Raw genomic sequence first — 16,949 nt, 5'->3', positions numbered from 1 at the left:
GCACTGGCAGCAGGAGGGTTTTCTTTTGTGACATGACCAATTGAAATGATGGTATTGATTCAGTTTTCCGACCACTTATCCTAGTTGTTCACAAATATACATATCATAAATATTGATAATGGTGTTTACGCCCACAGGTCACTCTAGGTCCCATGGCTGCCGGCACAAATTGGCTCATAGGAAATAAGTGATTCATTCATTTCAAATTAGGTGTGAGGTCACTGGCCTGTGTGCTAGGCACTAACATCCATAATGTAAAAGAGAATTTATAAAATAGGCTTTAATTGCTTCCAAGGAACACTATCAAGTAGTGCTGTAGCGACGCGTCGACGACTTCAAAATATCGTCGACGACATATTTCCGCGTCGACGCGTCGCTACACGTGTGTAAACAAAGCAACAAGCAGTTCGCAATCGCACTTCAAACACAATGGAGACTGAAACGGCTACCACCTCCTCCTCACAGGATTGCGCACGAAGCCCTCAAACGAAAACATCTCGCCCTAGGTCTTCAAAAGCATGGGAATATTTTAAAGTTAGTCCAAAACGCAAAGATATTGTCATTTGCAGTCTTTGCCAAATGGAGTTGGCATATCACACAAGCACAACGGCTATGTTGGAACATTTAAAGCGGCAGCTAGCTGTGGTGGCTACCATTAGCAGCTATCATTTGCTCTCCGATTTTTACATTAAAATGGAATTATGGATTATAAATGCAATCATTTTTTTATACATAGACGTTAAAAACCTATGGATTAACCGATTCAGGCACGTTTTTTTCTCATTTTAATGCCATTGAATACGTCTTTTGATCAGATTGACAGATACGGTGGTGAGACGATCTCCCTAGAAGCTCTGTAAAGGTACGTGTTGTGATGACTGTATTTGCTTCCCCTGTCGCGAGTCCGGATCACTCAGTGATGATACTATATACCTACATAATCTGTGGAGTCTCAGCTTTAATCGGATATCTTGTATGTGCAGCTACGATAAGTAATAAGGGTACTTTTATCTTGAGTTCTGTGCCAATGTCCGTTAGCATTTTTCGCTCATGGGTCATTTAGATGCTTCTTATGAGACTTGTGTTTTGGTAAACATGGTTTGTATCGTCAGTTAGCTGAGATTATTTCCGTTAATCTGGTATAACACATTAATAGTTTGTTAAATATTAAGATCCCCTGAGACACAGTATCGTGAAATCTTTTTTTTTTACATTATGTTTTTTTTACATTACGTTTTTTATTAATTGAACAACAGAAAAAAAATCGTTAGATTAGTCGACTAATTGATCAAATAATCGCCCGATTAATCGTTTTCAAAATAATTGTTTCCCCCCAGCACTACTATCAAGCATAATGTATTGAATAATGCACTCAAACATGATATCTGCAGAGATATGTCTGTGAAAGGTATTGAGTAGAGTGGCATCGCCAACGTTACTCATCTTCTATAAACCCCGCTCCTACTGAGTAAATTGATTTTAAATGAATGAACCATGATGAACAAACTTTAAAGTTTGATGTCGTGGTCTGTGGACCTACATGGGAAGTGGGATGCCATATTGATGTGTGTACACCCCCCCCCATGGGAAGTGGGATGTCATATTGATGTGTGTACACCCCCCCCCCCCCCATGGGAAGTGGGATGCCATATTGATGTGTGGACACCGTTGAGGGCTCCCCCTGGTGGTCGGAGAGGGTAAAGGGTCCCAATGGGCAGTATTGCGTTAATTGGACCCTTAAATGGGGGGGGGGCTTGGTATTTTCCAGAACCCCGGGCACACCCCCGACGGGTCCCACTATTTTACAAACGTCGGGGGGGCAAAATAATTGGGGTCTTATTGCAGGTTGTCCCACTTCATGTGTATTTCTCAGGAAGTTGGCTCCCATATTTGGAGCAAAGGGGCTACTTTTGGTAAGCGGTAGAGAATTAGTCTAACAGCAGTGCAAGCCGCAGTCTTCATTAAAAGAATTACACGCCGTCGCCCTAATATTACCTGTGCACAGCAGGTTCTCATTTTCTCACCGGCTCCGCCAAAGGGCCCGAAGTCAATCTGCACTACAGGCTATTACTGTCATGAGTATTATTAATACCACTTTTATCCCTCTGCTCGTACGCTGTAATTATCTCAACCTCACAGAATATCCGACTCTACGTTCTGCTACAAACTCTATCCTTTTTCTTATTATTATTATGTGCTCGGTTGAGTTGAGCTCTTAACATTCAACCAGTGCTTTAGAGAAATTTATTTTTGATTTGATTGCCTCCCATAGTCCAAGCCCTTTGTAAAAGGGAAATAATGTGCATTTACACACATAGAAACAGGAGACACAAACAAGCTACCTGTAGTGTGTTGCCCTGTACATTCACTAATGGGCAGGTGTTCAATGCTCCCCTACGCACCGTGTTATTTCATTAGTTCAGGGTACTTAATACATAACACATCAATGGGCCAAATGAAGCACACATTTAAAAACAGAAAACCCTACACTACTACAACAATGCAACATACAAACAAACTGGTCCTCAAGCTCTGCCCTGAAAGGGTTTACAAGGTCTGAGTCATAAACCTTGGACAGTGTGCAGTAGAGCCTGAAAGGTTTCTCAAACGCAAAAGTCCATATACCGTTGTGGTCCATCTAGCTGCTGGTAAAAAACATTTGAAACAGTAAGAGAAGACTTTGTTTAGGAGGTGGGGCCAGCTAAGAGGAATACAAGTAGATCCAACAAGGACAAATCCTTATTCAAGCCTGTTAAACAAATCTTTGAACCAGCTACAAAGACAACAAAACAAAAAGGGATGAACAGATCAATGTAGTTATTCCTCCACCATACATTTGATCCCGTTAGGACTGTAGGCTGGTTGTATTTAACATCTTCCATGGGCTTCTTTTAAATGGTTTATTCAGCCGTTCTCTTTGTTACAGTACTCTGGGGTTTTAAAAAAGTTTCACTCATTTATTCCATCCACTTTCTCCCTCTAAACATATCTAGAAGCACCTATAATAATTACTAACAGCCAAAGAATGTGCTTAGATTTCTAAACATCAGGTTTGTGCTGATGGGCTCTTTGCTTTATTTATAATAGTTTGTCATGTCTTTGCATATGCAGTTAGGGCTGCAGGCTGTATTTGTCTTATAATACAGACTGATGGAAAAACTGATGGAGGGGTTGAGAAATGTCATTATCACTTGCAGTGTTTCCCATACATTGATTTATTTGTGGCGGGCTGCCACAAATAAATATGGTCCACCACAAATGGATCTCATAAAAAAAAAAATGTTTTATTATTTTTTTTAGTGGTCTAATGGATAGTAAGGTGGGCTGATGATCGGAAGGTTGCGAGTTGAAATCCTGCCTGTAACACCACTTGCCCTTGAGTAAGGCACTTAGACCTTGGTTACTCCAGGGAGAGGGTCCCTGTAATTGGTCACTGTAAGTTGCTTTGGAATAAGGCGTCTGCTAAATGCCTAAATTGTAAATGATATTTTTGGGAGAATAAACGCAACACAGAGCAACAAGAACGTTGTCTACAGTAGCCATGAACTCGCATGTATTATATTATTTGAGGGGGCGTGGATGCGTGGACCACCCGAATAGGTTAAGGGGCCTTTGGCTTTTCTTTTTTTGTGCGGTGTCCCCACAAATAGAATCAAATTATGTGGGAAACACTGACTTGTGCAACTTACCAATAATGGCATCTTTTTCCCTGTTCTCCAGGTCACCGATGGATACAAAGTCACACTGCAGCACGGGAACATCCGAGTCGTCTTCACAGGGGATGATGCTGGACTCTCCGCTGAGAGTCATCTCATAATCATTCTTCACCGATGTGTACTGCTTGTTGGCAATCTTCAGGGAGCCCTTGGAGATGTAGTAGACCTGGGCCGTACAGATGGATGAACCACGTGTTAATCAGAGATCTGGGGAGCATTTAACCTGACTGAATGGTGCAAACAAGACACAAATGCAGACAGTCGGGGGGGATCAACATAGGCTGGCTGCTTATTGTATGGGCACAGTGAAGCCAGATGACTCATTCATAGTCTCTGTGGTTTTAACTCACAAAGCACTGGCAGCTGTTGATAGAACCGTGTGCGGAATCCGTCTTAAACATCACAGTGAAAGACAGTTTTTAAAGATAATTAGGACTGGGGATGGATATCAAAAACCCCTTATTACACATCCCATGGGGCTAAATTATTAGAGATTGTGTTCCTGTTAAGGTCCAACATTACTGGTTCTTTTGTTGGTACTTTTGATGTAATTTATTATCATGCTGCAGCATCTCCTCTGCTCTCCGTCTTGGGGCTGAGCTTCTCCAGCTACGCTTGTTAAGTGCAATAAATCCTCAGCAAGTATAAATACCAATACAACATGTTGAACAAGAATTAGCATAGAAAAGTGATATTTCAATCCGCTCCGTTTGCAGTTTCTCATCCAACGCTGCTATGTTTTGTATGGGCACGGAATGCTAAGCTCAGCTAACAGTTTATTGTTACAAACAAGCTAAAACAAAAGCTTATATATATATATTTGAAAGACAATTATTCACTAATGAAAAAGCACCAATGAAGAGTACTTTGATCGAATCCTGACGTTGCCCATCCGTAATAAGGACACAATGAATAATTATCTGAAGTAACGTCTCACCTTGCCAACTTCAACAAGGGTGAAGAACTTGTCCACCTCTTGGTTGAAACCAGTCACTCGAATCTCTCCCTGAAATCAAAAATACATGTGATTAGAAGATTAAAGTAGGATTACAAACTAGTGACATCGTGTTGCCAGCTTAGATAAAATAAACAAGGACAGTGGGACCACAATAACACTCACACTCTCATCCACCATCTCCATGGAGAAGAGTTTGCCGTCCCCACGAGAGTTGCTCCACGTACGGATGCCGCTCTTGTTGGTAATGCGGGCGCGGACGGTCCACCTAGCGGACAGGGAAAAGGTTCCTTGTTTGAGTATTTTTGGGTAAATGTAAGTGCTACATTGACCAAGAATGCAATAAATACATCCTGGATCCTGACCATTACTGATTTTGAGGCCAATACCAAAATTCATATAGGAACATTAAAAAACCCTGATATACATTTGTGAGCTGTGCGGAGGACATTAACATTTTAAAAGTTGTAGTGCTCACTAGTTGACAGATTATGTAGACACTGATTGTATTTGTGTTGTTTATCTTATAAATATTTGCAGTAATGTTTTTGATACTGTCCGAAACAAAGCAAAAAAACATCCTTTTGGCATTTCCTACTGAATAAGAAACATACTCACTTGGACTGATAAGGGTTAAGGCTGGCGATGGGCACAACTTTGGAGCTGCCCCCTGGAGTACTGGGCATATTGGATGGGTTCTTTTTCTCAAAGTCTTTATTGAAAACTCTTGGCACTGTTGGAGGAATCAAGAAGGAAATAAATGATCCATGAAGAGTAGTGATGGAGAGAAGTCAAAAGAGAGGCACATACATTATTCATCAGAGACAAATTACAAAAATCCAATTTCTTTGGATTGCAACTGCTTGATGAATGTAATTATCTCACTTCACAAGGGGAGTTTCAAAGAAAAGCCTAATGACTTAAGGTAAATGTGCCACCCCAGCCAGAGGAGAGACTCCAACAGGAAACAAAAATATTGTCAAGTGGAGTTGTCGGAGATGTGTGATCCTGCATTTTGGTGCGAAGGATGATTCACATTTCACAGAATCAGGGCAGAGTGTGAAATGCAAGAACAAACTGTAGCTGCTTTTCCTCAGTAGAGCAGTGCCGCCTGGCTGAGATGTTCCGTTTGAACAAGCGCTGCACATTTGATTTGTGTGCGTCTCACGCGGAGGATTAGAGTTCAAAGTGTCCACTTAAGTCTTCCCACTTTGCCAACCACTGCACTTCTGGTAATTAAGCCCCCAGATCAACCAGCACACACAGAGAAATTAACAATAACTGTGCTGATGAAGAGGATGCTTGCCATAACCTCAATTCCCATACGGGAGATTAGAGGGATGAATACCTGCTATGGCACACAATAGAAATACAGCAAACCCCTGGATTGCACATCCCTCCTGCTCAAAGTTATGTGCGATGCTGTGATCCAGTGCGTATCTTTGACATGAACAAACTTGAAAAATAAACCTGTTTGCTCAAATAAACTCTCCAGGTGTGTTGCTTTGCATTTGTTTTGTGTATTCTACTGTGCATTCAAAAAAAGCAAACAATGATTGACAGGCACAGGTAGAAACGGCTAAGCATAGACACAGACTCATAGTTGTCAAAGTGAATGATAGCAAGCGCTCTGGAGACTTGTGAGTGTCAATAAAACTGTGAAAAGACTCAAGAATGCAAACAAATGAAAAAACAGGCTGTCAAAACGACTTTAGTCCAGTAAACCTGTGGGTCACCCACATTACAGAAAGCAGCAGAGAAATGCTGCCACCTGGTGTTTACTTTTATGAAGTATGTTCAGAACTAAATGCAAATGCCCATTTTAATTCATGTTCCAAGAATTAATATCAAGACTTCTGCTGCTCACCTTCTTTTTTATTTTGCTGCAGTAGCGGTGCTCGGATTTCAGAGCTTGGTGCTGACTGTGGTCCTTTGGTTTGACCTACATGGAAGATTGGACATTAGTATAAACCAGCAATAAAACTATGACCAATTGTGCATGACAGTACATTAAACTCACTTACCACTGCTCCAAGACAAACATTAACTATTCAGTAAATAGCAGATATCATTATGAAACCTGTTTTGAAGGCTTACCATCATTGTAAGGAGTCGGGTCGCCAATTCTTCCTGCAACCTCTTCAGCAGGCTGGACGACTTCGATTTCCAAAATGATCACGACCCGCCTGCAACAAGAAAACATTGTAAGCTGCAGAAAATAGCAATGTTTCCATTTACCTCTGGAAGATAATTACTAAATACAGGGTTCATACACTTTTTCACCAATGATTTTCAATGACTTTTCCATAACTTCTCAATGACCTTTACCTCATTTTCCATGACCAAACAAAAATCACCACTGAAAATGTAACAGGAAAATAAGGTCTGCATATGAAACATGTTGTGCCTATCTAAAACAAATCCAATAGTAGGCTTACTAGCTTCTACACGCTGAAGCAACAAACAACAAATCAGGGAGGCAAACTCATCAGGTATGAAAAAGGTGACAAGGATCCGAGCCCCCCGACCCCACGGGATATCGGCTTTAAAATGAGGAATAACAAGATGTTAGCAGTCAGAGCAACAAAAGCAGCAGGTAATAACAGAAACGCCAAAGAGTCACATCTAATAGAAATATATAAAAGCATTTATTTTAATTGTGTAGCAGTCAGTTTATAATTCTGGCAGCACTATTGAGCATTTTGAAAATGTATTTTCATGCCTCTGTGCAAGGCTTAGTCTTTCTATCTTTATAGCCAGTGGTGTAACTAAGTTCATAAACTCAACAAGTACTATACGTGGGTACAATTTTGAGATACTTTATTAAGTATTTCAATGTTTTGCTACTTTGTACTTCTACTCCTCTACAGTTCAGAGGTACATGGTGTACTTCGACTCCGCTACAGTTCAGCGGTACATGGTGTACTTCTACTCACTACAGTTCAGAGGTACATGGTGTACTTCTACTCCTCTACAGTTCAGAGGTACATGGTGTACTTCTACTCCTCTACAGTTCAGAGGTACATGGTGTACTTCTACTCCTCTACAGTTCAGAGGTACATGGTGTACTTCGACTCCGCTACAGTTCAGCGGTACATGGTGTACTTCTACTCACTACAGTTCAGAGGTACATGGTGTACTTCTACTCCTCTACAGTTCAGAGGTACATGGTGTACTTCGACTCCGCTACAGTTCAGAGGTACATGGTGTACTTTGACTCCACTACAGTTCAGAGGTACATGGTGTACTTCTACTCTACTACAGTTCAGAGGTACATGGTGTACTTCTACTCCACTACAGTTCAGAGGTACATGGTGTACTTCTACTCCACTACAGTTCAGAGGTACATGGTGTACTTCTACTCACTACAGTTCAGAGGTACATGGTGTACTTCGACTCAACTACAGTACAGAGGTACATGGTGTACTTTGACTCCACTACAGTTCAGAGGTACATGGTGTACTTCTACTCACTACAGTTCAGAGGTACATGGTGTACTTCTACTCCACTACAGTTCAGAGGTACATGGTGTACTTCTACTCCACTACAGTTCAGAGGTACATGGTGTACTTCGACTCACTACAGTTCAGAGGTACATGGTGTACTTCGACTCAACGCCAGTTCAGAGGTACATGGTGTACTTCGACTCCACTACAGTTCAGAGGTACATGGTGTACTTCTACTCCACTACATGTATGTAATACCTTCAGTTACTCTACAGATGTGGATGAATGATGTGAAATATAATCAAGTGTTAAATCAGACTTTAGTTCCACCTGGAGTAAATCCACCAGCTACCCTGCAGTCTACAAAGTACTTCAGACTAGCTGCACCTTCACCAGCTTTGAGAACACTTTCATGATCAATCATTATAAAATATATCATATATATTATTCTGAAATTTTATTTAATCAAGTACAAGATCTGAGTACTTCTACTTTTACTCAAGTACAAGATCTGAGTACTTCTACTTTTACTCAAGTACAATATCTGAGTACTTCTACTTTTATTAAGTACAATATCTGAGTACTTCTACTTTTATTAAGTACAAGATCTGAGTAGCCTACTTCTACTAAAGTACACGATCTGAGTACTTCTACTTTTAATCAAGTACAAGATCTATACTTATACCACCTCTGTTTATAGCCTATGAAAAAAACTATTAGAAAACGAAGGCTAAAGCTAACGTTAGCAGATAGTGACAATGTATGCTAGCTAGCTAGCTCAACGATTCCTTAAATGATATTGCGACAGAAAAACTTTCCAGTTCACATCACGCTCTGCCGCTCAGCTCCGAACACCTGAACGGCCCGTTCTAACAGCTGTTCACCAGCGGTTCCAGGCAGGAAGACTCAAGCACACAGCTCGCACTTCATATATTAAAAAATAACACCATGCGCGTCATGATGGCACATAATAGCTCGCGACCGCAGATTATTTCAGCGATTAGATTAAATGTAAATTATATTTGACGCAACTTTAGTTACATTTCCATGACTTTTCCAAAACTTTGGGAAAAATATTGTTTTCCATAACTTTTCCAGGGCCTGGAATTTGCATTTTCCATGACTTTTCCAGGTTTTCAATGACCGTACGAACCCTGTAAATATGTCTAAAATATAGTCAACACAATTATACGGTCAGTGAGCAAATTCTTAATATGAAAACAAGTTGAAAAACTGCATACCGTTTATCCTTCAGTATGTTGGTCACATGTCTCTTTAGAATGCAGACGCAGTTCGGGGCCAGTAAGTCGTCCTCGACCATGAAGTTCAGCTGCGTTGAGAGCATGAAGGCTGCAAAGGAGAAGAAAAGTGAGGAAAGAAAATAAGACTGCCAGACAAGGATCATCAGACTAAGGGAAATAACTGTTCCTTAAGACAGGCAGTCCTTAACCCCATCTGACATACAAAATGTAATGAAGCATTTCATTGGAAACCACACTCCCATTTTAAACAGAAAACATTTATTAAGAAGATTGTAGATCTTAAAATATGGTTATATGTAGGAATTATGACGTCATCCCGATAAACCCGATACCAGTATTAATAGCCCCGATAATATACAATATATTTTTTGGGTAAAAAAAAGAAAAAAATACTGCGGTGTGGGTGGATTGGGATGAGGGGCGCTTGTTTTTCACTCGGCTCCTCCCGTTTTGCCAGTACTGTGGTATTAGTGGTTTAGGAAGAGGGGAGTTCTTCACAAATCCAGCTCTCCCCAATACTTCGAACCTGATCAGTCACCTGAAACATCGCCATCGCTACGATGGTGTGTTAAAAGCGTACGAAGACAATAATACAATACAAAGTGTGTGTGTGTGTGTGTGTGTGTGTGTGTGTGTGTGTGTGTGTGTGTTGGAGCTATGTGCAACTCAAGGCATATGCTCGAACCGGAGCTGCCTGGACGCTGCAATCATGTTGCGCACTATCCGTGCTGAGTGTGCTGACTTTTCGTACAATGTCCCGCTGTCTGGCTTCCTGCATAAAGTCAAGTGGCTCGGCGCAGTTGTGGCGAAATGTCGCTCCTCTGTTTTCATTTAAAACAGCTCCTAGCGCAGCTAGCTAGCACCAGATGCTAACAACAACAATGCACGTAAGGTCTCTCTCGCTCGGGCCACACATACACACACCCTCCCGGTCCTCCAGATGGCCAGTCGGTGCCTGCCGGTGAGCGTGGAAGTGTGGTCTGCCACAAGCGGGCGGCTGGAGCGGGGCTGTCAGTATCAGCTTGTAGAATGTATTTTAAACTCGATGCCCTCTGAAACTACGGGGCGGCCAAGGAAAAAAAATACACATGCGTTAATCGCGTTAAAATAATTAGTGGCGTCATTTTTTTTTTCGGTCTTGAGAAGCAGGAAGTTATCGGTATCGGTTTCAAAAAACCAATATCGTGCATCCCTAGTTATATGTCTGAATACTGGCAACCACATTATCATATTTTCCTAAACAATTATTAGAGAAAAACATTTATTTTTATTATTTCTATACTTTATTCCACCTTTTAAATATTTGAATGCGTGATCACACTGCTGCTGTAACACTATCATTTCCCAATTTGGGATCAATAAAGTATCCATCCATCTATCCATTATTCAGTCACAACAAAACTAAAAGATTCACAATGTTCGGTAAGGATCTAAAATCTGCTTATTTGTATTAATGTGATAGGAAATATGTACTCTAACATGCATACACAATACAGGAAAACAAAAACCTAACTTACAGGATAGTGTGTGCACGCCATCACTCATCATCACCCGATAGCGAGCTGGACCACTTCCCCCATCAATCTTGCGAATGTTCTGAAAGGGGATATACAAGTAAAAACATTCAATATGAAATACAGAATGGCACAATAGGACGAAAAAAAAATGTGGGGGAAGGCAAACCAAAATATAAAAATCTATTCAATGTGGAGGACTCTCAAAAGAAAAATTAAGAGAATTCATTCATCTGGAGCAGAGAAAATCATCTTGTCCAGAACAGAACAAGGATTACAGAAATAATCATTGAGTTCAGAACAAAACAATATATAAAAGCATCTACAGCCAACCAATTAAAATAACACACTCCTCTAAGTTCTTTGGTAATAACCTTAAATGGGATATCATGTCAGGTAGAGTCAATTTAACAGCCAGAAATCCTGAGCATCCTGTCATTTTCAATTACTGTTTGGCATTGAACCGAACGTAAGCACTGAATAAAATGGACAGAGTTATCACCAAACCATAAAAAAACATTCAAAGTATCCTTCCAAAAGTTGGCCTAAGTGTAAATGTATATGTAATGTTGTTCCCCATACCGTTTGGTAATAAAAGAAGACCTGCACATTACTTTTGTCTGGTATGATATATGGTTCATTAAATAGTTATTGTTTATGTTAGTCCCTTGTGTTTGTTTTGTAAAGCAAACTCTTAACGTCTCATCTGGTGAATATAATCATCATGTAAAAATATGTTTCCTGGAGTTTCATTTGTTGTTGTGAGCTGACCCCCCCCCCCCCCCTATATTGTACTATGTTCAATTAGGTTAGGAGTTGTCATGGTCTAAAAATGTATTTTTTTCAGAAATGATAACACACTGACGATACATTTTGTTCTTCAGAAGTCTTCCTCAATCAGATTCAAAAAGGCACCACCATGTATGCAATGGAGGAGGAGATAATGGGAGTTATTGCGAGTGGTGTCACACTTATTGATTATTAGTTACCAAATTCCGCAACAAATTAATTCTGGAGTCTTATGCAGACTGTAACGTTGAGAAAACATTTAATAATAACATTGTGTTACTCACCACCAACTGAAGCACAGCATCGTTGCTACCGTTGCTATTGGACAGAGCCTGCAAATAAAATAAAAGTTAATTAACACAAACTGCGTCAGCTTAGCCTTCTGTTGTCGAGTTTGAAGGATAACAACATTTCTAACGTTGCATTAAGCTAACTGACGTTGGTTAAATTACAACATTAGCTCGTAATGGAAACAAATGACTGCTGGCTAGCTTGTCCAACTGAACAAAGACTGCAATTATAACTGCACAAAATCATCTTTAACATTTTTCAGCAGTGTTCCGTTTTGAAAATTAGATAAACATTACCTCTATGGCACCCTCTGAGAGCTTCGTCATGTCTGTGAGTAGGTAATATGGATACGAAGAGAAAATGTACTTAAATGTTTGCTCCAACTCTATGCTTGGTGAATTGTGATGGTGGCGCCAACAGCTTGGACAAACGCGCGAAGCTGCAGCAGTTTCCGCTTCCGTTCACAGATCTGACGTCAGTTTGCATTCTGTCAGCAGCGTCAATCCATCGGCATTAAACACTCTAAAACTGACCGGAGACCAGCTGTGTGTAAATTAGCGCCAAACATAACGTGACGTCAGGTGCTTTATATGATGCGTTCACAGCCAGAGCAAAATGGGACACTTCAGACTCGACCATAACTAATATTTTAGAGAGGACGTAAAGTTGACATCCTAAATATGATTTATCGTTTTTAATATTGTATACAAAACCTTTACATTTTTGGGTGTGTAAAAAGGTATTTTACAAAAAGAATGAGTGATTGCTACCCCCACCTTTTTATTGCAGTCAATCCATAACGCATCATGGAATAAACAAGAATGGTAAAATAACATCAGGCCTTCATAAACACGCGTCTGTATGACATCTTTAAAAATGCAATTACATACACAATGATGCAGTAATGCTGTGACATTGGCGTTGCATTTGGATCTAAATGTTTACTCAAGCAATTAAAACAAGCTGAGGAGATATTTTACTGTGGTGTTTAACCATTTATTTTTATCTAATTATAATTGTAAGTGTTGCTTGACCAGGACATGTAATCTAATGTAGCAAGAATGTCATTTTTGTAAAGAAACATTTGGTTTTACATGAGATACTGGGCTTCTTAGTGTGTTTATTGTACAAGAAACAAAGACACACATAAACAATATGTTTCCACACACATTTCAATCCAGTTAAGTGATATTGTATATTTACTCTGTACAATTATAGAGATCTTGTTCTGGGTTTTCTCTGGTACAGCAGTGCAGGTATTAGTCCCTACTTAGGTGGGCCTCCGAATGAGGCAACCTGATTCTTATCAATTGGGAATCCCACTTTATCTTTGCTTGCTGATTCTCCTCTCTGAAAGATAGGAGCTCCAGGATTTGGGTTGTTAATGACACCCATGAAAATGGGCACTTCTGTCAGATTATCTATAAGTGCAAAGAAGAAAGGTTGGCTGAGGTGGAAAACAGGGTTTGATGCTCGTGAGATCACCACCGTTGTGGCCGCGGCTGCCTCTGCACCCTCCTCATTTATCTCAAAGCTGGACTTATGCATCACACTGGAAACCAGCAGGGGGCCGTCTGCCATTCCGGCCAAATTGGGACTGGAAAACATGTCTCCAAGGCCTAACACAGATCAGAGAAAACATGGTCAATTAAAAAATGTGTTTGATACATAAAAGTTTGTTTTTGTGTGCTGAATATCATCACTTAAACATTGTCCATGGGATATAGTGAAGTCTTACCCAATTTGGTAAAAACATCTTTTAGGTCTTGAGCATACTCCAGTTTGAATTTGGGGACTTTAACTTGAACAGCCCTTGCCTTGGGCAGGCGACTATACAGGTCAGAGATATTCAGCTTTGCGATTAGTGAAGACACATTCAACTGCCCGGACATGGGCATAACCACCAGCAAACTCATTGACTTCCGGAATGGGAAACTCGCCACCTGCACAGAAAGATAGAATTGTGTTGTAGAAAACTTGGTTTCTGCTATAGATTCATCATTATTTCCACATAAGACTGAGGAAAGTGTTATTGATTAAACTGTAATTTACCTGGGCCTCCAATTCATTATCAATAAATAAACTCAAGGGATGTTTGGCATCTTCCATCACTTCAACATCAACCATGTTCTTATCGTCAAGGTAGAACACACCTCTGGAGGTAAAGCGTGGGTCAAATCGAGCCATCCACTCTCCTGTGAGGAACATGGGTCTTACATTTATTCAGCAATATAACACAAACTAAAGTAGCTGGAGGAAATCACACAACATTTCAATTGTTATTTCCACTTGGATTGGGGGAAATTAGTATTCTCAGCATCCATGATTTTTAGAAAGAGGCTCATTTTGTTGACGATGACATTTTACCTTTGAAATGGACGGCATTTATTAGCATGAGGAGCACGTTGGGTGGCAAAGCAGGCAGGAAGTCAGTCATCTTTCCTTTTGTTGCATTCTCTACCCAGCCGTTTATCTGGTCCAGGCTCTCCAACACTGCTGGCTCCGAGGCATATAACCGCTGGGATTCATGGACAAATTCCTGCTTTGGCTCAAACCCTAAAACACATAACACACACTCTCTCAGGCTGTATTTCCCTTCAGTCGTCTCATAAGGGTCAGCACCAATAGGTTACAATATAAATATTAAGAAAAGGAACATTCTGCAAGTTTAGTCTCAGCTTTTAATATGGTATTTCTAGAAAGTTACCTTGGCGCAGGAAGATACGTGTGGCAATTCGCAGGTCACTGTCTCTGAGATATGCCAAGACATTATAAAGAGACTGGTGGTAGCAGGGGAGAGTGTGCTCATGGAGATGGTGCATCAGCAGCTCCTCTGTCTCATTTACTGCGCCTGCAGAAGAGGTGCAATAATTGGATGATAAAATAATCCCCAGTGGGATATAAACCTGGGCAAGTTGCTGACACAATTCATAGAATGTTGTAATTGGTTATATGTAGGGAAGAAGCTGTTTGGGTACAATGTGCCATGTAAAAGCTGCAGCAGGACATGCCTACCTAAAGCCAGTTGGGAGAGCGCTAATGATATGCTCAAAGGACTTATGATGACATTTGGCTGCTCTGGCGTTGTCTCCAGGTTCTGAAGCAGCTGCACACCCAGTTTCTGCATGGCTGCGGCAATGGCCTCCTTGGACTCTGGGCTTCGGCCAATAGACAGGCAATTTTCTTCTTCTTCCTCTGATGAGCCTCCGTTGGAAATACTAGGTATGGTTGTTGCAGTTACATTCTCTTCTGTGCTATTTGCTGTTTCTGGTTGGGCTGTAGTTTCATTTTCTACCGTCTAAAAGCAACAGTAGAAGAACATGTTAAGTTCAAGGAAAATGTAGATGCTATGACACGACAAGCACAATGGGAGAAAAAAACCCATCTTAACTGATTAGCATCTTACCTCTATGGGGTGGCTAGGCATCAAAGGAATGAGAGGCACCAGAGGGATTGAGTCATTTTCTGCTGCCTCGGCTTTCTGATAAAAAAAACAAGATACTATAAGACAACAGTGTATGCTTTGTATAATCAGCATTCATTTTAATCATGCAGCATTATCTTTATATTGATTTATGAGTTATTTCAGTGCTTTACAGTGACTCCTTGGCTGCAGAGACAGATCAACAGGAGTGTCAGATGAAGGTCCATGTCCTTACTGTATGTAACTGTGAAAGAGAGACATTATGTTAACAACCATACCACTTGTGTTCAAAATTCTTCACTTTTTGGTCATCGGTTCTTAGCTGTATTGTTTTTAGGTCTCAAACATTTTCACTCTACTTAGTTGCTCTTCCTTGTATAGGAACACAGGTTTCAGCAGTTATCAAGGCTTTTCGAACCATTATATGAAAACATTTTGTTAAATGCTACATACTTTGATGGACAGAAATTCCACTTGTAGGGCAAAATATACCTCTGAGTGTAATTGCATTGTGGTGCCTATAATCGATATTTAAAAAAAAATTACATTTCTAAATCTAACAAAAATACAAATAATTTAAAAGTCAAAAGTATTGTTTTAATGCTCTTCGTATCCAGTCACACAAGTCTCCCTTTTGTAATTTCTTTCATTTATTTCAGTGGTTTATACTCTACCTTTTATGTAGATTTAAACTTAAAATATTACGTTTACAGCCTTATATTCAGAAAGTATTGCTTGTTCCTCTTTTTATCCAGAGGCGTGCAGTACTTGAATTACATTGTTTCTTCCTTGAACTATAATTCTCAATGTACATCTGTCAATATATCTCCTAATAACATTTAAAAAATCATAATAATTAACTGGTGTAGCACAACAGCCCCCCTTTGCAGACCTTACACAAACATGAAAAACCCATGAATGTCTGACAAATAATAATGTTCCACCAAGTTTTGAAATGTACAATAGAATTCCAGTATGTTTGTTTAAATGAATGCGGTCTTACCTTAAATTAGAAATAAAACTTCCAGCCTTGTCCAAAAAAGGAGCGACTAAGTGAGTGCGAATGGCAGAATTCCTGAGAGAAAAAGATTGGCGCTTGCTCAGCAAACAGTTAAACATCAACTTACATTGATTGGGGCCTCATTTAAGCCACTACTTGTTTGTAAATGTAGCTACTGAGACTCATCCAGGGTTGAATAAGGAATACTGAAGATGCGTAGCTATTTTGCATGTCAATGAGCAGGAGATAATGTCATGACACAACTAAATCTTTGACAGAAAACATGACAGATTAATTGCGAAAGTGTGGATAATCTAACACTGTGTGGGCAAACAAATACAGCTTGCTGTCACAAGAGTTACTCATTTGATGCAGGCACACTTTGTTATTTGAACACATTCGTAGAAAAGATGTGAAAGCATTTTACTAGGGAAGACTGGGGCTATATGTTGTGACTGACAATAACTTGATAGGGGAAGATTTGATTATAGCAACATAAAATGAAACATATATTTCTGAGCATTTCGTGAAGTGATATCTTTTAGATCACAT

At 40.1% G+C, this 16,949-nt stretch overlaps 2 protein-coding genes across 2 annotated transcripts in view; both read right to left on the bottom strand.

Annotated features, from left to right (window-relative positions):
• rpa1 (replication protein A1) overlaps positions 1-12,458 on the bottom strand; it is a 43,977-nt gene extending 31,519 nt beyond the window's left edge. Inside the window, exons 1-10 of the mRNA XM_034097952.1 lie at positions 12,270-12,458; positions 11,967-12,014; positions 10,897-10,975; positions 9,359-9,467; positions 6,769-6,857; positions 6,539-6,613; positions 5,290-5,404; positions 4,837-4,939; positions 4,654-4,722; positions 3,690-3,882 (exon numbers count right to left, since the gene is read on the bottom strand). Of these exons, the coding sequence (XP_033953843.1) occupies positions 3,690-3,882; positions 4,654-4,722; positions 4,837-4,939; positions 5,290-5,404; positions 6,539-6,613; positions 6,769-6,857; positions 9,359-9,467; positions 10,897-10,975; positions 11,967-12,014; positions 12,270-12,299 (910 nt within the window). The 5' untranslated portion in view covers positions 12,300-12,458. The remainder of the gene's footprint in view (positions 1-3,689; positions 3,883-4,653; positions 4,723-4,836; positions 4,940-5,289; positions 5,405-6,538; positions 6,614-6,768; positions 6,858-9,358; positions 9,468-10,896; positions 10,976-11,966; positions 12,015-12,269) is intronic.
• Positions 12,459-12,736: 278 nt separating this feature from the next.
• Positions 12,737-16,655, bottom strand: serpinf2b (serpin peptidase inhibitor, clade F (alpha-2 antiplasmin, pigment epithelium derived factor), member 2b). The gene is made up of 9 exons (XM_034097729.2): positions 16,401-16,655; positions 15,571-15,641; positions 15,380-15,454; positions 14,989-15,271; positions 14,681-14,824; positions 14,341-14,529; positions 14,026-14,168; positions 13,712-13,916; positions 12,737-13,592 (listed from the first exon to the last, which is right to left on the bottom strand). The coding sequence occupies exons 2-9, from the start codon at positions 15,622-15,624 to the stop codon at positions 13,240-13,242; spliced, it is 1,446 nt and encodes a 481-aa protein (XP_033953620.1). The 5' UTR covers positions 15,625-15,641; positions 16,401-16,655; the 3' UTR covers positions 12,737-13,239.
• Positions 16,656-16,949: the final 294 nt, after the last annotated feature.

The sequence above is a fragment of the Pseudochaenichthys georgianus genome, chromosome 13 (assembly GCF_902827115.2).
Source record: "Pseudochaenichthys georgianus chromosome 13, fPseGeo1.2, whole genome shotgun sequence".
In the NCBI taxonomy this organism is placed as follows: Eukaryota; Metazoa; Chordata; class Actinopteri; order Perciformes; family Channichthyidae; genus Pseudochaenichthys; species Pseudochaenichthys georgianus.
Note: the sequence above shows the minus strand (reverse complement) of the source record. Positions and strands in the feature narration are given on the sequence as shown.